The sequence below is a fragment of the Pan paniscus genome, chromosome 7, assembly GCF_029289425.2.
Source record: "Pan paniscus chromosome 7, NHGRI_mPanPan1-v2.0_pri, whole genome shotgun sequence".
NCBI lineage: Eukaryota > Metazoa > Chordata > Mammalia > Primates > Hominidae > Pan > Pan paniscus.
Genome location: NC_073256.2, coordinates 142,123,695 through 142,144,866, shown reverse-complemented (window position 1 = coordinate 142,144,866; position 21,172 = coordinate 142,123,695). Strand labels below are relative to the sequence as shown.

General features: G+C 46.6%; 1 protein-coding gene across 7 annotated transcripts in view; it reads left to right on the top strand.

Annotated features, from left to right (window-relative positions):
• Positions 1–21,172, top strand: part of MTSS1 (MTSS I-BAR domain containing 1) — a 180,086-nt gene that overhangs the window by 7,644 nt on the left and 151,270 nt on the right. For all 7 annotated transcript variants that reach the window (XM_034966573.3, XM_034966572.3, XM_034966569.3 and 4 more), the window contains exon 2: positions 19,192–19,253. In XM_034966573.3, the coding sequence (XP_034822464.1) occupies positions 19,192–19,253 (62 nt within the window). The remainder of the gene's footprint in view (positions 1–19,191; positions 19,254–21,172) is intronic.

The window sequence follows — 21,172 nt, the reverse complement described above, 5'->3', positions numbered from 1 at the left end:
TGAAATTCCGCAGTTTGTAATGCTCCAAATGAAGAGAGGTCATTCCTAGGTCCTGGTTTGCATAGAAGGTAAGCTGAGTTTGGATTTTGCCTGGTTCAGCCATTGCCCAGTTCTTACTAGAGTAACATATACTCATTCCGTAGTATTTATTGAGCATCAGTGGTGTTTCAGGCACCAAACGTGGCATAATGATTTCAGCAAGTAAAAACGTAGGGTTTCCCCTTAAATTTGCATTTCAGATATACTAAAAAATTGTTCACTATTTAAGTTTGTTCCCTGTGTGCTATGTGTTCTCAGTTGCTGACCTCTTGCCCTTTGAACTCTTCTTTTGCACCTCAGCCACAGGGAAAAGGAAAAAAGCTAAAATGATGTCTGTCAATTTGGCTGGCTTACTTAAGGCTGTTAAAATGCTTGGAGGGTGAAAAGGTTGAAACTATTGATTCATTAGATGCTTTATCTCCAATTTGCATCTCGGCTTTTTCCATCTTCACAGGCATGGGTGGCAATAGCTGGCAAGATTCCTTCTGTAGTGAGACCATTTAGATGTTCGAATTGGGTATGGACAAATGAGGTCACTTTGAGTTCCCCATTACTTCTCGGAACTGCCTTCAGGACACTTACCCCAAAAACCCACACCTCTGCAAAAACAAAGAAATACCTCACTCCAGACCAAACAAAAGCCAGAGGACAGATTTAGCTGCCTAGGATGTCAGACAAGAAATTTGGGGGCCATTTAAAGGGAACTAACTGATGCCGTGAGCCGTTTAACTCAGATTTGGAGATAGCACTGCTGATATGGCCTTATTAAGTAGCAAACAGGAGAGGAAAATGAAATTGAGGAGTAAATTAATTGGCTGAGCATTAAGGAAGCCCATTGTCACGATTGCTGAGGTTCTCCCTTGAATTAGCAGTAACCTGCAGGTTTCATCTGAGTATGAGCCACCAAGGCAAATCAGAAACAACCGAACAACCAAAAACTTAAAAGTAGCAATTCCCAGCGCAGAATCCACTCCAGAGCAGTCCCCGTCTCAACGCCTGGAAGTCCTAGGCTTGGGGTTCTCTCATCTCGCCTGCTTCCCGATTTGTTTGGGGGCGACAGTGTTTTTACCTACTGAGCAAATGGGAGGATTTGGGTTTTTTAAGATTCTCTGGGGGCTGGACAAGGGCCCTTGTAAGTCTGTGTTTGAAGAAGTGGATGGGCTCACCAACAAAACTCCTTCCTGTGCTGCCTCTTGGCGTATCTGGCCTTGGTCATAGGTTCTAAGTGGTTTTTCTTTTCCTGTCTAATGTAAGTGGGTGAAAAAAAAAAAAACTCAATTGAGTTGAGTGCCTTTTGAACTGTGTGTCTTTTTATTTGCTTGCTTTCTCTCAAAGCAGTAGAAAGTTTCAGCTCACTCAGCACCAGCAGCTTCCTGGGCATGGAGGTGGGCAGCAGGTTTTGCCTGGGTCCCCTCTGCTGCCTACTATGCGACAGGGGCTCCAAGGGCCATGGGAGTGGGTGTCACCAGAAGACGAGGTTCTAGGCAGGTGTACCTCATTTGGCTGCATGCGTGTGGTTACAGAGCAGGGTCCATTGGGTTCCCTGGGAGCTTGGAGATGCTGCTGCCTGGGCCAGGGCTCTGATTAGTGCCTTGGGGTACATTCATGGCATTAAGATTTTGAAAAGCACCCCAGGTAATTCTAGTGATGTCCAAGGCTGAGAATCACTGAGCTGTGTAAGTCTTCCCTCAAAGCCTTTTCTGGTCGGGCGAGGTGCCTCACACCTGTAATCCCATCACTCTGGGAGGCCAAGATGGGTGGATCACCTGATGTCAGGAGTTTGAGACGAGCCTGGCCAACATGGTGAAACCCCATCTCTGCAAAAAATACAAAATTTAGCCCAGCGTGATCACGCACGCCTCTAGTCCCAGCTACTCAGTAGGCTGAGGCAGGAGAATTGCTTGAACCCTGGAGGCAGAGGTTGCAATGAGCTGAGATCACGCCACTGCACTCCAGCCTGGCGACAGAATGAGACTCTGTCTCAAAAATAAAAATTAAAAAAAAAAAAAAAAAAAAAAACATTAGAGTTAAATGTTAAAGTAAATAAACTGAAACATAAAAATAAACAGCAACAAAGGATTTTAGAATACTTTGCCATGATTTATTGATTCTGTCCGTTGTGATTTTTTTTTTTGCGATGATGGAAACTGTTAAATACGTGAGCCACTAGCCACGTGTGACTATTGAGTACGTGAAGTGTGGCTAGTGCAGTCAAGGAATTGACTTTATTTTTAGTCATTTTTCATTTGTTTAAATTTAAATAGCCGTGTATGGCTAGTGGCTACCGTACGGAACAGTTGCAGATCTGTAACATATCATCTAGAGAATTAGAGTGTGCCTGCGTTGCAACACAGCTTTCTGACTACCTTCTACCTTCTACTGGCTACAACACTGCCCCTAAACCCCTCCATAGAAATTCTGGAGCTAGAGTTGACCTTGAAGTTAAAGGAATCTGACTCAAATCCCATGGGCGAGTTATTTAATCTCTGTAAGTCTTGGTTTCCTCTTCCGTAAAATGGGTCTGATGAACCTGATAGAGTTGTTGGAGGATTCTGAAGTGAAACATTGCTTGTGAAGGTTTTCACACATTGCCTGGCGAATGTCCACTCAGATGTTAGAAGCGGTTACTATTCTGTCTTGTAGATTTGGGAATGAGGTATTTTGAAGTCTTAAAATCAGTGGAGTAATTATCTCCACCACTTCTTAGGCAGACACTGCCCCACCCTTATGGAGCTGTATTTAGAGCTTGCAGTGAAGTTGCAGGAAATGGAGAAGTTGAGTTTTTTTCTTGCTAAGTAAATCGCCCCTGAGTTCATTACGAAGGTCAGCTGGCCCAGCAGGACCTATTTGCATTCTGTATTTGCAAACCCTACTGTTTGTTTATTAGGGAAGGAGAGGGTGGGGTTCTTGGCTAGGACATTTGTAAGTCAGATACATTGAGGCCTGGGGGAGGGAAAGTTGCTTTATTAGGGTCATCTTTTCCCATCTACATCCTTTGAGTTTCCTCCTTTTTCTGGGGCAACCACCAAAAGTGGCCATCCTGTGCCTCTAGTCTGCCCTGTAGCAGCAGCTTCCCAAGTCTTGTCCACATCTGGGTTCTTCCCATGGGCCGAATGTGGCAGTCCTGCCTTAACCTTCTGTGTGAGGACCCCTGTGATTTGGCCCCAGCTAAGTGGCCCGCTATGTGTCCAGTGCTCCCTAACTCGGACTCCCAGGCTTCCTTGAACACAGCCTGTGCTCCTCACTTTTGTTGTTTGTCCTGTCCTGTCTCTGCCATTGCTGCCTACTGAAATCTTTCTCATCCTTAGGCCCCATCAGACAGTGACCTTATTCTCTGGTGCCTCCTTTTCCCTCAAAGCTCGATAACCCTAAAGCCATTTTTCACATTCTTTGTGACGTTCTACCTAGTATTGATTATATCCTACCTTAAAAAGTGGTTATCCTTGGGCCTTGAAGCCCGGCTCTAGCGTTTCCTAGCTCTATTGCTCAGAGCAAGTTACTCAAGTTTACTGAGCCTTGATTTTCTTACCTGTAAAACGGGAGAAGAGGTGAATAATCCTTCCCTCTTAAAGTTGTTGAGTATTAAATAAAGTAAAAGTCGAGGGCTTAGCATGAAATAAGTGCTAAATAAATGCTCGTATCTATTTGAGCCACCGTAGTAATTCCTGGCAGAGCCTCCTGCTGATAGTGGCACTCAGATGTTTCAAAGAATAGAAGCAACCTATGTCTTCAGTTTGATAATGCAGTAGAGACAAGTGCAGTGCTTTTCAACATTCAACATATAAGTAATTTGAGAGGACACAGTACATGTATTCATCAAATACGATGGCATGTCTACTGCGTGTCAGGTGCTGCTGGGGGGTGGAGGAACACCTGTGGACAGTATAGACAGTCATTGCCCTGAAGTGCTCAGTCTAGGAGACAGGCAGGCAGGTAATTAGAGTTCAGTGTAATCCACACCACCATAGAGATCAGCCCAAGATTGTGTGGGGGCTCTGGGGAGGGCCTCTGATTCCCATTTAGGGTGGGAGTACAGAGTCCAGGAAGGCTTTTGATCTGGGTGACACCCTCGCTCGGAACTGAGTTTTATTTTGCTTATTTTAAAAAAGCATTTATATGCAAACCAGGCACTATGCTAAGTGCTTGACACAAACTTATTTAATCTTCCAACCACCTAGCGAGGTAGTCTTAGTAACTATTATAATTCCCATTTTACAGATGGGGAAACTGAGGTGCTGAGCGGTTAAGCCATTTGCCCATGTCATACAGCTAGTGAGAAGCATAGCTGGGAGTTAGTTGAGTCCAGGCAGTCTGGCTCCAGGGTCTGTGCGCCTCTCCACAGGACTGGGCTCTCTCTCGCTTTTGCAGCCTAGCATTTTAGATTCTGTAACAGGTGTATTTCATTCATCTCCTTGATCGCTCTATTTATACCATTAGGACTCAGGATGAGACAGATAAAAACACACAAAAATCTAGACTCACCTCTGAGTTTCTTCCAGAAGCTCAAGGGGTCTCCCTCTAATTAAGAGGAATATGCCCTGGCCACGGACATGAAGTTGTTGGGCCAGGCCAGTGCAGTTTTTGGGAGCAGCTGAGCTGTGAGATAGAAGTGTGCAATAGGGTTGTCTAAGGTGGCAGCCACACGACACACGTTTGTTTTGCTGGAGGAGCCCCTCTGTCAAGGGTCGCTCCAGTAACCACTCTGCACCCCGAGTGATTGAGTGCAGAGCAGGAAGCGGGCAGATATTTGCAGTAGGAGGCTGGGAGAGCTCAGGGATTAGTTCCCAGGGAGACCTCCCTTTTGAGGCCGGACTCCTCTCCTGCAGCCGAGCACGCAGCCATTAAGGAAGTCTTTGAGTTTGGTTTAATGGCCCCTCTTTGTTTTGAAGTGGCTGTTTACTGAACCTTCAAAGCCCGCTCGGCAGCAGGATGTGATCGAGGGCCTGAATAATTGGATGAGGCACCCCAATAGGAAGCAGGGAGCGGGGAGCAGAGCCAGGACTAGCCGACAGCCAAGCCCTCTGTCTGAGCCTCCGCTGGAGGGACTGAGGTCATCCTGCAACCAGAAGTTGACCTGGAGCGGGGGTCCCCTGGAACCTGGCCTCTTTGATGTTGTGCTGGCCTTAATTAGGAACACCCTAATTAAGTCACTGAGGAGGAAGCTTTTTTCTTAAAAAAAAAAAAAAAAAAATTAGCAGATGTTTTGAGAGCATTTCATGAGGGATTACTTCTCAAAGATTATGTAAGTAACGTAAAGTTAATGGAAGAAAAACTAGAAACTTCAGTTAAGTAAAAAATAAGTCACCCACAAGCGCTTGATGAGAAAGTGGGTTATGTTCACACTTACAAGAGCTCCCACATTTTCAGCAAAGGGTCAGGGAGCCAAGACTGTGTCAGAAACTTCTTTCTTCACTTAGTGGCCTGGCGTCCTTGCCTTTCCGTGTGTGTAGTTGTTAGCAGGGCCATTGTTAATGGCTGTGTGGTGTTGCACTGCTTTGTATTTCTCTGATTAATTCATTTGGTCAAAACATATTTGAGAAGCTACTAGTACCAGGTTCTAAGTGCTGGGCTCTAGCAGCGAACACAGTGGACACAAATCCCTGCCCTCCTGGAACTTACATTCTAGTGGAGTGAGGTGCAGGTGAAGGAGACACATGGAATAAGTCAATTCTCTTGTATAGTAGGATTATGTGCAATGGGGAAAAAGCACTGTTGCTGTTTTTCTTTTTAATTTTTATTTATATATATATATTTTGAGATGGAGTCTTGCTCTGTACCCCAAACTGCTGGAGTATGCAGTGGCGCGATCTCAGCTCACTGCAACCTCTGCCTCCCAGGTTCAAGTGATTCTCCTGCCTCAGCCTCCCGAGTATCTGTCCCCCAGGCCGGAGTGTGCAGTGGTGCAATCTTGGCTCACTGCAACCTCTGCCTCCCAGGTTCAAGAGATTCTCCTGCCTCAGCCTCCCAAGTAGCTAGGACTATAGACATGCACCACCACACCTGGCTATTTTTTTTTTGTATCTTTAGTAAAGATGGGGTTTCGTCATGTTGGCCAGGCTGGTCTCGAACTCCTAATCTCAAGTGATCTGCCCGCCTTGGCCTCCCAAAGTGCTGGGATTACAGGCATGAGCCACCATGCCCGGTCTGGTGCTGTTTTTAAGTAGAGTGGTTAGGGCGGGACTCGCAGAGAAGGTGACGTTAGAGCAACAACTTAAGAACTGTGAAGATGTGGGCAGGGGGTGGGGGCAGTGTTCAGTGCAAGGGAAGAGAGCATGCGCAGAAGCCCTGAGGCAGAAGCCAGTACCTCCCTCATTTGTGTTTAGGTTGCGTCCAGTTTTGTTTTTTTTTTTTTTTTTTACTAATTATAAGCAACCCTACAAGTACATCCTTGTGACTAGACATTGATTTACATCAGTGATTTCCCCTGAAGGACTTTTTATCCTTGGTCAAAATGTGTGTTTTTTTCAAGGCTTTTGAAACCCATTACCCAAAGCCTACCAAAAAACATGTCTCAGTTCCCAATTCCCATGTTTGAGGGCTCACCACCGTGGATTACATCTAAAGGAGCTAGATGTGGACACTGGGACCTAGCTGGCACCCCTGCTTCCAAGGGCGCAAAGGGACATGTGGCATCTTATCTAGTGCAGTGATTCTCAAATCTTGCTGTGTGTAATTTTTAATGAGCAAAAGAGTCCCTGGAGAATGGGTTAAAATGCAGATTCCCTGGCTCCATCCCAGGAGACTTTTTGTTGATCTGGGGTGGGGCTTAGAATCTGTAGTGTTAGCAAACACTTCAGGTCATTCTCTGATAGGTCTTGCTGGGATTCCACCAGGAGTAGGTGGAAGTGGGAGTGCCCCCTGGGCCACCTAAGCCACTGAGAGCTTCCTCTGCAGCTCCTGAAGTATGTAGGGAGCTATCTCCCGCCCATGTGTCCCCATCCCCGACTCCACCACAGATATACTTGGAATGCGATCAGGCAGATGAAATGAGTTCTGTGCCTAGACAGAGCATGATCTTGACTTCCTTTCATTTGCTAATTTTGTCTTTTGCAGGGAACGCTTCCTCCCTCTTTGTTTCATTTCTCTTTGCCAAGAAAATTCCCATTTATCCTTTGAGACCGAGGTGAGGCATTGCCTCATTCTGGGAACCGCACTGTCCAGCCCTTTATATCTCGAGTATGCTGCCCTTGGGGCTTTGGGATCTGCAGTTCCACATCAGCTTTACTGCTAGACTGCGTTCCTCAACGCTTTGGTCTCTTTCTGTCTATGGCCCACCCCTCACTCAGTGCCTGCGCATAGTAGGTGCCCATTCGTGACCCAGTCAGGGTGATTGGCATCGTACATTGAGTCATCAAAGCAGAGTTGAATTCTACTTGCTAGTCACCCTTCTAAACACTTGTCGTTTTCCCCATCATCCTACAACCATCATTTGAGGCAGGGACTGCCATCAGTGTCCTTTACAGATGAAGACAGGGCAGCACCAGGTGATTAAATTACTTGCCCAGGGTCACCCAGTGAGCACATCTGGAATTGGCAGGCTGACTCTAGAGTCATGCTCTTAACCACCAGGCCACACAAGGCTTTTCAGGCTCTGGAATATGGCTACACCTCAGCGCCCTCTCGCCAGGCAAGAAAAATGACATTCAATGGAAAGACACTTAAAAAAAAATGGCTATGGAAATGACAAACACAGTTATCACTGTGACACTGGTGGCCTTTGACTCTTTACTGGCTACCAGGGCATCGTTCCTAGCAGCCTGGGGTGGGAGTTGAGGTCACAGAGGAGGTGCTATCTGTCTCTGTTCCAAAGGGGAAATCTGCTTCGTGGAAGACGGCAGAGCACACTAATCGTGTATAGCGCAGCAAGGCCAGTGCCTGCCCCAGGGTGGATGTGACAAGTTCATCATGCTGCCCTTGGCTGCGGAGAGGTCTCAGTTTAAAAGGGAATATGGATAAAAAAAAGTAAGGAAAAGAAAACAAATTAAACAACAAAAATTAAAAAAAAAGAAGAAAGAGAAAAAGAAAAGAACATAAAAAAGGGAATATGGAATGAATACAGAGGTATGTGTGTATTTAGGGGAGCAAAACCTCAAACATGATCCTCTCTAGGGTAGATGGTGTTTGTGTGTCTGTTCAGGGTATTGGAGAGATTGGCCCCAAGAGGAACTAATCCCTAAAATGCAGAAGCAGTTTTGGAGTTGGGTAGAGGCAGGTCAGAGCGGACACTTCCAGGGAAAAGAAATGGGTGAGTGTAAATGGACCAACGTGAAGTCACGCTTAGAAGGTCTAACATTTCATAGGGTGTGCAAGCCACTAGGTGTTTTGCTCAGGTTCAATATCTAATGTGGACATTTATAGACAGGAATAAACACATGGAGCAATAGCTTTGGCCTCTGGATAGGAGGACAAAGGTTAGAGGGTAGATGTGTATTATTCTGGGGAGGATTAAGCGTATACAAATGCTAGGCAAAAGCAGCCAGCCCCTGTATTAGGTGGTTAAATATTGAGTTCCCAGGTTTCCAGATGTGGAGAATCAGTCAGTCTTAGGTGAACCCATTATACAATTTTATTTTAAAAAGAACTGGGCAGGCTGGGAGTGGTGGCTCATGCCTGTAATCAATCCCAGCACTTTAGGAGGCTGAGGTAGGTGGATCACTTGAGGTCAGGAGTTCAAGGCCAGCCTGTCCAACATGGTGAAACCCCATCTCTACTAAAAATACAAAAAATTAGCTGAACATGATGGCACACTCCTGTAGTCCCAGCTACACAGAGGCTGGGGCAGGAAGATCACTTGAACCCTGGAGGCGGAGGTTGCAGTGAGCCAAGACAGCACCACTGCACTCCAGCCTGGGCAACACGGCAAGACTCCATCTCAAAACAAAAACAAAAACAAAAACAACTGAGCAAACTCAGGAGCAGTTAACCATTGCTTAGGAGCAAATAACAGTTAATGCAGTTAACCGGGCATGAGGGCAAACCCTTCCCTGACTTTGGGCAAATTACTCTTTCTGTGCCCGATTTTCCTATGGTTAGTAGGGAAGTGTTAAATGCCTGTTCTACCAGCTGCCCTTTCAGTGGTGTTTTGAAAGACCTCTGTACACTCGAATACAGCATACATGTGAGGCGGTGCCTTCAGTGCCCATCATGACGTCAGTTTAGATTCCCACATGGCAGGTTTTCACCTTTGAAAACTTGGCCATACAAATGTCAAGTGGCTGCTGATGCAGGCAGTGACTAACCATAAACCTCTTCCTCTCTCTTTTGATGGGAGGAACTATCTGAAATCATAAAGGAAATGTCATGGCAGTAATGGCCATGGCTCTTGCTTGTAATCCCAGCACATTGGGAGGCCAAGGCAGGCAGATGACTTGAATCCAGGAGTTCGAGACCAGCCTGGGCAACATGGCAAAACCCATCTCTACTAAAAATACAAAAATTAGTCGGGTGTGGTAGTGTTTCCCTGTTGTCCCAGCTACTTGGGGGACTGAGGCAGGAGGATCGCTTGGGCCTGGGAAGTCGAGGCAGCAATGAGGGGCCTGGGAAGTCGAGGCTGCAGTGAGCTGATATTGTGCCACTGCACTCCAGCCTTGGTGACAAAGTGAGACCCTGTCTCAAAACAAGAAAACAGGCAGGGCGCAGTGGCTCATGCCTGTAATCCCAGCTCTTTGGGAGGCTGAGGCGGGCAGATCATCTGAGGTCAGGAGTTCGAAACCAGCCTGGCCAACGTGGCAAAACCCTGTCTCTACTAAAAATACAAAAAATAGCCAGACGTGGTGGTGCATGCCTATAATCCCAGCTACTTGGGAGGCTGAGGCAGGAGAATCTCTTGAACCTCATAGTCGGAGGTTGCAGTGAGCCAAGATCACATCACTGCACCTCCAGCCTGAGTGACAGAGCAAGACTGTCTCAAAACAAACCCAAAATTGGGGAATGAGTTGAATTTAGGGGATGAAAAAGGAGAGGGATTCTATTTTTCAAGAAATGTGGAGCATGGAACACATACATACATTTTACAGTGGTTAAAAAATAGAACCAAAAACCTAGCTGTGGTTGTAGAGCACCCTAAGATAGTGACGCCCTTAGGGGTGCCGTTGTGGTGGGGTGGCCATTGCTGTCCAATAGAACTTTCTGCAGTGGTAGAGATGTTCTGTGTCCATGCTGTCCAGTACGGTAGCCACTAGCCACTGCAGAGCACTTGAGGTGTGGCTAGTGGGCTGAAAAACTGAATTTTAAATTTTATTTAGTCATACTTTAAATAACCTCATGTGGGGCTCCCCTGTTGGACAGCTCAGGATAGACAAAGGAATACTTCCTGGTGGAAAACTTAAGAAAATGACTTGGAAGATATGGTTGACATATTTGTTTGGTTCTTTTTATTTTAAGTGGAGACACCCAGATGTCAGAAAACAGCCCGGGCATCCAACCTAGTAATGCGGGAGGAGGAAAAGCTTGATATCCTTGATTTGTTTGGTTAGGGTGTTAATAGTTACAAATGGAGCAGTTTGCAAGGGGAGATGGACGGATGGACAGAGGGAGCACCTTTTGTGGTTCAGTCTTCCTTTTCATAGGCATATTTATTGCTGGTGTGCTTGGGCAAGTGGGTGAGGGTGGGCGGGCGAGGAAGCAACCATTGATTATCCCCAAGGCTGTCATCCGCTTGATGGACAGGGATAATTAGTGGATTAGGCAACCCCCAATCAGAGAATAAAAGCCCAGGAATGGTATTTATGATGGATGGGCTTACCCAGTGCCTTTCATCTGAGGATCTTAGGAGCCCTTCATCTCGCAGGATTGGGTGGGGAAGGGTGGTTTTGGGGACAAAGCTATGACAGGCATTCACGGGCCCTGTCTGTCATCCCACACGCCCACTTCTGGAAGCTGAGCGGATTCTTGCCTCATGCTTGAAGAAGCAGGGAGGCCAGAGCCACTCCAGCGTAGGTCAGAAGGTGCCAGCCTCCTCTGGAAGCTGCGTAAAGCAGCTTCAGGGTAACCTGAAGGCTGAGCTCATCCAGGGTATACCCAGCGGAAGAAGAGGAAGGATGCTGTTGGCTGTGTTCCTCACACTCGCCCTGCTGAGGTCTCCGCAGACCTGGGAAGGGGTCATGGTGGCAGGGGTGGCTGTGGCAGCTGGAGATTTAAAAGCCCCTCCCAGATTGACTGTACTGATCTCCTGGTAGAAGAAGATCAGTTTGTGTGTTCACAGAAAACCAAGATGAGATAAAATTATCCATAATCATACCACAAGTGCCAACAGCTATGAACCTCTTGGTGCATTTCTACCAGGCATTTTTCTACCCACTCTTTGTTGTGTGTTTCATGTTTTCTTCCTTTTTTTTTTTTTTTTTTTTCCTGAGACAGTCTTGCTCTGTCACCTAGGCTGGAGTGCAGTGGCGTGATCTTGGCTCATTGTAACCTCTGCCTCCTGGGCTTTAGCGATTTTCATGCCTTAGCCTCCTGAGTAACTGGGATTGCAGACGTGTGCTACCATGCTGCACTAATTTTTTGCATTTTTAGTAGAGACAGGGTTTAGTAGAGACATGTTCCCCAGGCTGGTCTCGAACTCCTGAGCTCAGGTGATCCATCTGCCTCAGCCTTCCAAAGTGCTAGGATTACAGGAGTGAGGCACTGCGCCCAGCCTCGTGCTTTCTTTTTCATGTGGTTGGGGGTCCTGACCATTTCCAGGGTGGTATTACAATCCCTCTGGGCCATCTGCAGTTGTAATCAGGTGCCATGTGTGCAGGGCACCCTTGTCCTCTTCTGCTCTACCTTGTCTGGGCTCTTATAGGACCCACATGTAAAGCGCGACCCAACCTGCTGTCTAAGCCACTCTTTGCAGCCCTGGGGCTGGGCTGGGCTGGAAGCTGGCTCTGTTCATGTGGTTACTTGCACTTCCCAGAATCAGGGAACACTTGGGCTGCAAAGTCAGATCTGGCATCCTATTGCAACCTGGAGCTCTCTGCTCCAACCTCTCTGGGCATCAGTTTCCTCAGCTCTAAAATAACAGCAGCACCTGCCTGCCTGGGCTGCTGGGAGCATGCAGTGAGAATGCAGGATCAAGCTGGGCTCCTTAGAGAGTGGTCTGTGGACCAGGAGCAGCAGCACCTCAGATTAAACGGCCCCACCTCCACCAAGCAAATCAGAACCTGCCTGTCTGCAAGCTCCCCAGATGATGGATATGTAAATTACAGCTTGGGAAGGGCCAGTATATATACCTGGCGCCTGGCAACTCTTTAGAAAGTGGTGATGCTTCATGATGATGGTGATGACAGTGATGCTTGTCAAGGTGAACAGAGATACTTGGGAAGTTACCTGGCTGGTCATATACCCCACGGCTTGATTTCTCAGCCAGATCCACTGGTGAGCCAGCCTCTGTCTGGCACCTTTTGGGCAGAACAAAGGCCTTTGAGCTGGAACCCCACTCTCTAGAGCCTCTGCCCTCCTGGTTCCTACTTGATTCTCCCCTGAACTGAATTCTTCCTCCTCATGTAAGTCCTCCCCAGCTCTGTGGCTCCTCCCAAGTTGCCCTTTCTCTGGCAGTTCCCGGCCCCTGTGTTCCTTGTGTGGCAGCGTGGTGTCGAATTCCCTCAGCTGTCCCAGTGGGGCTGGGCTGGGAGAGGCAGTTGCTGCATTATTTATGGAGCACTGGTCACCAGCCGTGCTGATGAGTTATACACAGTTATTCTCTGTACCATGTGTGGGATGCCGTCCTGGGCCTCTGTTTAATAGAAAACAAAACGAAGCCAAACAACCCTAAGCCAGAATGGCTGTTGGCCGATTGCTGTGCCTTGCTTTGTGTTAGGCAAATGGCCTGCCGTGGGTCCTGGCTCTAGGGAAAGTGGAGGAAGAGGAGGAAGATGAGGAGAGGCACTCGGCGGTGTCTCCTAAGCTCCACTTTGAGGGTGGGGTGGGGAGACCAACTTGTGGATTTGTTTAGGTGGCCACCAAACTCTTCAGTTGAAGGAGATTTAGGAGGTCTTTTTCCTAAAAACTAAGAAAATGACTTCATTATTTTCCTCTCTCTCCCAGGAACCAGAGTGATGCCAGGTATGTGACCATTAGCCAGGTTCTCCCATCACCTGTCTGGTCTAGAATTTATGTCACTCACTGTCCGAATGAAGGCCACCCCGGTCTTCCTCACCTGTCCCAAGTCCCCACCCTGGGTCTTGCCCTGGAAGGCTGCTCTTGCCCACCTGAGCCACTTCGCCCATGTCCTGCCTGGAGGAGTGGCCAGCATAAATGTGCCACTCCAGTGTCCCTTGGAGAGAGCTGGTCAGTGTTCCCTGCCTCCTTTTGTGTCAGCTGCACCCCCTACCAGAAGTACTCTTCCTTCCTCCCTTCATTTCTCGGTCCTTGTTCCACAGTCCAGAGGGGAAGCCCTCAGGCTTATAGACAGCAAACTGTATGATGTGATAAGTTGGGGAGTAGGCGCAGCTAACCCAGAGGGTAGGTGGGAATGGGGTGTGTCAGAGAATGTTCCGGAAGAAGTGTCACAGCTGGGTAGTGACAGCTGAATAGGAGTTTTCAATATTGCTGAATCCTCCTGGAGATTTGAAGAGAAGCAGCCACAGGGTGTGGTGTGTGTGGGGAGTGTGGGTGAGATCACGTGTTCAGGGAAGCCCCATCTCTCACCCAAGGAAGTGATGGAGGGAGTCCTCTTTACACGCTTGTAAACAAACTGGCTTTCTCTTCCCGTTTCTTTAATAGGGACCTTTTCCTTTCTTAGAACCGAGTGTAATCTGAGTTGTATTTTCAACCAACGCACTGCCAAGGGCTCCAGAAACCCCCGGCTCTCCTCTCTGAAGAAATTCAGGGGGCTCCTGGAGGAGGAGCGCCTTCTCATTTTGCCTGGTGACTTTGGACTTGGCAGAAGCCGGGGCGTGGCGGGAGTTTTGTTTTCTTTGATTTGGGTCTGTCTGGAACGTTGTGAAGCCTTTATGTGTTCTCAGGTGAAATCCACAGTGGGGTCTGTGTTGAATTGTTTTCACGGCACTGGGAGTGCATTCCGAGGGATTTCCTCAAATGGGGACAGAGCTCAGCCAGCAACCTCAGGAATGAACTTTCTGGGGACTTCTTGGTTGGTGGATGCAGATGCAAAAACCAAGGACAGTCAGGGAATTGCTTTCTAAAGGGCCCTAAGAGCTTCCAGTGTCTCGGGTTGCGGGTTTCTTTTGAAACTTGAGTGTGGTCTCCTTTATGTAGTCTTGCTGTCCAAAAGGCAGGACTTCTTCTCTGCTGCCTTTCAATCTTTCTACAGTTACCTTCTTCCTCCTTTCTTACTTCCTCTAAGCTTGAATTATTATAGTAAAACTGCTCTCAGGTGGGTAGAAACTTCTTTTTTCCTTGAAAGAAACTTACAAAAATATCTGGAACAACCCAACATCACCTTGCCTTTAAATTTTAATGACATTTACTCACTTTTTTTTTTTTCATTTCTCAACAAGGAGGTTTTTGTCTTCTGTTCTTAGAAGTTGATTTTTTTTCTTTTTTAAGAATCTATTAAATTATATATTGCCTAAAACAGGTGGGCCTGACTCTCTCTGATAGACTGTCAAGTGTCATTAAGTCAGCAGCAAGCTACTTTGGGCAACCTTCTGGCTGGGTGGATGTTCGTAGGTGGGGAGCTGTTAGCTGTACCCCTTGACTAGAAAAGGGACCCCTCTTTTTGTTGCTAATTTGGTAAAGACTGAAATGAGGCTCCAAGTGGGGGCAGATAAGAAGTTTCTTCAGTGGTTTGAGTAGTCGTCTTTTTCAGGCACACTCATCTCAGGGTTGAGTACTCCACCCTGCCATTTGCTTAGCAGCAGCAGAGAAATTGTCTGGCACTGAACACCCAGCTGCCTTTGCGTTGGTCTGTTTCTGCCTAACCCTGGTTTACTAATAGGGAGATGCAGATGCTTCCCACATTGGCTGGTTCCACACCAGGTACTCTAAAAGGGGGGTTCCAGTCTGGATGGACAGTCTGACTTAGACTTTACAGTCTGTCCCCCACACATCCTAAAGGAGATTACTGAGAGCCTGTGGCCACTTGGATCCCTCATATCAAATGTTTGTTGAGCACTTCCAGTGTGCTGGGCACTGCACCGAGCACTTTCTGTATATGACCTCATTCGTTCCTCCTCTCAGCCCTGTGAAGACGTGACTTAAGCCCATGCAGAGGTCAAATAACTTGCCCAATGTCGCATAGCAAATGGGAGAGCTAAGGTTCAATCCAAGAGATTGGGTTTCTGTACTTGCAATCTTTATTCATCTCCTTCATTCTTTCAATGTTCAATAATTGGTGGTATTGGTAATGGTGATGGAATTATTTGTTTTGGTTATCATCATTATAAGGGAATGATCCCTGAGAAGTGAAATGATTTCCCCTAGTCCATGACTGGCAGGGCTGTGACTAGACCTCAGGACCCAGTGCTCCCTGCCCAGGCCACTGGCCAGTTCTGCATGTTCTCGATGAACATGCCTCACCTTTTCCTTTGGCTTTGTTTCTTTGAGACAGGGTCTTGCTCTGTTGCCCAGGCTGGAGTGCGGCGGCACAATCACAGCTCACTGCAGCTTCGATCTCCCGGGCTCAAGGGATTCTCCCACCTCAGCCTCCTGAGTAGCTGGGACTACAGGCATGTGCCACAGCACCCAGCTAGGTTTTTTTTTTTTCTTTTGAGATGGAGTCTCGCTCTTTCGCCTAGGCTGGAGTGCAGTGGTGCGATCTCGGCTCAATGCAACCTCCACTTCCCGGGTTCAAGCAATTCTCTGCTTCAGCCTCCCGAGTAGCTGGGATTACAGGTGCCTGCTACCACGCCCAGCTAATTTTTGTATTTTTAGTAGAGATGGGTTTCACCATCTTGGCCAGGCTGGTCTTGAACTCCTGACCTCCTCATCCACCTGCCTCCTAAAATGCTGGGATTACAGGCGTGAGCTACCGTGCCTGGCCTGGTGTTTTTTTTGTTTGTTTGTTTGTTTGTTTTTTTGTATTTTTAGTAGAAATGGGGTCTCGCCATGTTGTCTGGGCTGGTCTTGAACTCCTGGGCTCAAGTGATCCTCCTGCCTCAGCTTCCCAAAGTGCTAGGATTACAGGTGTGAGCCACTGCCCCTGGCCCACCTTTTTCTTAAGAAATACTTTGATCGTCTTAATAATATTTCTCCAGGGCTCCCTGGATGGGAGTGGTTGGTGTTTGGGAAAGGAGGGTCTGGCTCTTTGGTCCTTCTTCCTTGTGTAGCCGAGAGATGGTGGCACCTTTGCCTAGAAGTAGGTGAGCAGTGTTTCTGAATGCTCAGATTTCTCAGAAAGCTTTTCATCGTGTCTTGTGGCTCAGAAAGAGAAGGAATGGTCAGACGAAGCTGCTATTGGTTGGTTGAGCCTTTGTGTTCTTAGAGGTGCCAACTGCTGTCCCTCTGGACAGAGATCTCCAGTGGCCATCCTGAGGACTCTGATCTTGGCCCTCATCTCTTTAATTGGATGTAGGTGTACAAGGGGTGTTCTTATCTGGACTGGATTAAAAAAATGGTATGTATGTTGGGTGTCATAATTGGAGTCCCCACTATGTCTTGATGGGCCTTGAATGATAGCCTGAGCTCTCACAAGTTTTCATTTGACATAAATTAATATACAGTTCTGCTCTTGGGTGGAAGTAACCCCCAGGGCACACACTTGGATTGGAGGTCATGTCGTGACAAGACCCTCACACAGGTGTTGGTTGACAGTAGCTCAGGTGTAGCTGCCAAAGGGCCTCTGCCAGGAGCCAGCCAGACACGATTCTTGCCCGGCTGTTGCTTAGTTTCCCATAGGGGCAAATTGCCACTTAGAGGAATAAATCCAGAAACCTGCGCTTGAGCCAAGCAGGTCTCCAATGCATGAAGGCAGAACTGATGAATGTGGTGTAGCAGCATGTGTGAAACAGACTTTAGAGTTCGGGTGGATTGTAAATTCATGGTGCTGTTGTTGCCAGAACCTCTAATTTGATCTTACGTTTTAAAAAATGTAATGACTTTATTGTTTTCATTAAAATGATACATGACCCTTATAAAGAAAACTCACAAGACTCCAGCCATAAAGGAAAGTACAAAGGAGAAAGCAACACATTGGTCCAGATTTTAACTCCCAGACGTAACCCGTATTAATATTTTATAGACAATTTTCCAGATATCTCTTATGTACATTTTCAGACAGAATTGACAGCTAGGGAAGTATATAAATAGGCGATTCTATAACAAGGTGTTCCTTGTTATAATGAGTGCTCCTTGTTATAATGAGTGCTATGCATGATCTTTTGAAAAAATATACTTAATTGTACTTTGATTTAACAGAAGAAAATGAAACTGAAGTAATACTGTAATTGTTTCTTCACCACTTTCTTTAAATTGATTTCTCAGATGTGCCTTTAAGGCAGTGGTTCTTGACTGGGCGTGATTTTGTCCCCTAGGGGCCATCTGGCAATGTCCCATTTTTGGTTGTCCCAAATAGGGGGTGGGGGAATGCTGGCATCTAGTGAATGGAAGATAGGGATACTGCTAAACATCTTAAATGTGCAGGACAGCCCCCCACGACAAAGAATTATCTGGCCTCAAATGTCCATAGTGTTGAGGCTGAGAACCTGCTCTAAGGGTAAGAAAAAATGATGTTTAATACCATTAGGAAGGTAAAACTGTTAATGTTTTAGCTGGGTTGCAGTTTTAGATAGTTTTAATTGGGCTTCTGTAATGAAAGATGAGTTGATTAACCTCATTATAATTTTTTCCTCCTTTCCTGAACAAGAAAATGAAGAGGTAGCATATGTTGTTTTTACCTTGTCAGGGTTCATAACATTTACACTCTGTTCTGCAAAAATAATCCCCAGGTGTTTAGTCTTAGTTTTGTTTTGTTTTATATTATTTTATTTTTTGAGACAGAGTGTTGCTCTGTTGCCCAGGCTGGAGTGCAGTGGTGCGATCTCAGCTCACCGTAACCTCCATCTCCCAGGCTCAAGTGATTCTCATGCCTCAGCCTCCTGAGTAGCTGGGACTACAAGCATGCGCCACCATGCCTGGCTAATTTTTGTATTTTTAGTAGAGATGGGGATTCACCACGTTGGCCAGGCTGATCTTGATCTCCTGGCCTCAAGCGGTCCGCCCACCTTGGCCTCCCAAAGTGCTGGAATTACAGCTGTGAGCCATGGCGCCCGGCCCTTAGTTCTGTACTTAAATGATCAATGCCAAATACCACTTCTCAGCCCATTGTTTTCCCCTTTCTGTGTTGATTTTGAGTCACCTCTTGGTTGGTGGGCTGTGTGATCTTAATATAAATTTAACATATGTAGGAAGGGAGACGTCGGTCCCTGCCTGCTTTGCCCTGTCAGACTTGCACCTGCAGATTTGAGTTTGTGTCTATGCACCACACTTAGAGGGAGAGTAGAGAGACACGCTGAGTGTCTCTGGGATGCAGTCGGGGTGTGAAGCAGGGTCCCGGGGAGAAGTGGGGTTGGATGTGAAACTGGATTTTGAAAAGACTTCCATGTGGAAGCAGGATTATTGATCTTAACTGAGGGCTCCCAGAGGTTAGAACTAGAACTACATGAACATCAAGGACAGGGTGGCTGATAATAGGCTGGGAAGGTGATGAGTTCCCTGTTAGCTGAAGTGTGTTGGGGAACCACCTGTTGCTATACTGTCCCTAGGTGTTGGGCTTAAGCCATCAGCTGAGCTGCTGCATTAGGTAATTTTTCAATCTTGAGATTCTGATAGTCTAATTAATGCTTTCTGTAACCACCTGTCCTGGGGAAGAGCCCCAATCACTCTGGTTCCCTGCTTGGTGTTGTTTGGGGCAAGTGGGAGAACAGCCAGGGCCATGTTTCATGAACAAGTGGTTCAGGGTGGAGCTTTAAATGTTCTGTACACCTTAAATTTGGACCCACCATCTACCAACTCAAAAGTGTATGTGTCAGATTCTGCCAAACTAGTTCAGTTGATGTTTGTAGTATTTACAAGATTATAGGAACTGAGCACATTCTAAACTGATTCCTGAGCCAATACATGTATATAGAATCCAGGAAACGTATTGCAGACCTGCAAAAGAAGAGAACATACACAGATTGTTCCCTGCATGATTGGAATTGGGTGCTCTGTTAATGTAGTAATCAGATGTCTATTGCAGTGTGACTTACTGATGTCTTTGATGTGTTGCAGGGGAGCTATCCAGTTTGGGAAGATTTCATAAACAAAGCAGGAAAGCTGCAGTCCCAGCTTCGGTAAGTAGAAGCACGTGTTCTACAGGAAAAGGACAACATCCTCAGACAAGGATGGAGTGGGACAGACCAAAATGCAGATTGATTAGGGTTGATTCAGGAAGTGCTACAGATAGGGAAGCCTGTGCTGGGTTCTGATTGGAGCATGATCACCTGTAGCCATATATCCTGGGCCCTGATTGCCATATGTAAAATGGGACTCATTCATGTCTGCTTTCCTCCTTCCATAGGAATTTTGAGAGTCAAATGAGGTAGGTACTGTATGTAAGGTAGCAACGGGTAACATTTATGTATTGCTCACTATGTGCCAGGCATTTGTTAACTTGTTTAAATCTCATAACCCCACAAGGTACATACCATTATTATCCCCATTTTACTGATGAGGAAACTAAGGCACAGCAAAGTTAAATAACTTATCCATAGTCACATCACTACTAAATGGCAGAGCAAGGATTTGAACTTAGGCTCTCTGGCTCCAGAGTCCATGTTCTCCTCCATTCTGCTTACTACCTCTCCACAAATAGAGTTTAAAACCTCGTGTTGGCCGGGTGTGGTGGCTCACACCTGTAATCCCAGTACTTTGGGAGGCCCAGGCCGGCAGATCACAAGGTCAGGAGTTCGAGACCAGTCTGGCCAACATGGCGAAATCCCATCTCTACTAAAAATACAAAAATTAGCTGGGCATGGTGACGAATGCCTGTAATCCCAGCTACTTGGGAGGCTGAGGCCGGAGAATCGCTTGAATCCAGGAGGTAGAGGTTGCAGTGAGCCGAGATTGTGCCATTGCACTCTAGCCTGGGCGACAAGAGCAAGAGTCCACCTCAAAAGAAAATAATAATAATAAAATAAAATAAAACCTTGTGTTGACTATTGTATAATTCCATTTACATGAACTATCTAGCAAAAGCATATCTTTAGAGAGATGTTGATCATTGGTTGCTTGGGGATAGGGTAAAAAAGGAGAGTGAGAAGTGAGTAAGACAGATCTTTTGGGGTGGTGGAAATGTTCTAAAATTGGATTGTGGTGATGATTGTACAACTCCAAATTTACTAAAAATCATTGACTCATACCCTGAAAAAGGGTGTATTTTATGGTATGTAAATTATGCCTCCGTAAAGCTGCCTAAACAAGATCCAGTGCTGAGCTCTAAGGGGCTGTGATTGCCTAGTCTCGTGCTTGTTCATATATCATGTGATATGAAATAGAAAATATGTTGGCATCTTCTTATTAAAGCTCTACCCTTTTAAATCATTGTGGTGAAGGGATACAATTTCACTTAGTGGGTGCTTCATGAAGGATAGGACATTTTAAAAAGGAATTATTTTGATGGCCGTGGTTCATGGCATGTAGGGGATGTCATTGGTTGGTTTGGATGGAGGAAGATGGTTCAGAGAGCAGGGTAGGCAGGGGTTTTCCAGGATAAAGAGCCATGTGGATGACAGAGAGTTGGGAGAGGGATGATGTGATGCTCTCGGGCCTTTGCCTGTGGACACCAGGGGTCACTGCCCAGAGTGTTAGCCATAGGACTAGAGGGTCCATGGTGCCCTATAGACTAAAGAACTCGGGAAAGGTGGGCCTTTTTTCTTTCATTCCTTCAGCTTTGTTTGGGGCCTGGGATTTCCATCCATGAACTGCAGCCTCAGATGGACAGTGAACTTGGAATACTGCACCTTCCCCAGTTGTCAAGTCCTGTACTTAAGCCCTGCTTAAGCTCTTGTAATTACTTTCTACTGGATCAGATCCCACCTCCCCTGCTCAGGATTCAGGGCTCCTCACCTGAGTCCTTCACCAGCCTCACCTTATTTAGCCATATCTACTCCCACCTCCATGTCTGCCATGATTACCATTTATTTTAGGTAGCTTCATCTCTATCCTGTGGGAGGTCTCCTCCTGTAGTAATACAGTAAAACATTTAAATACA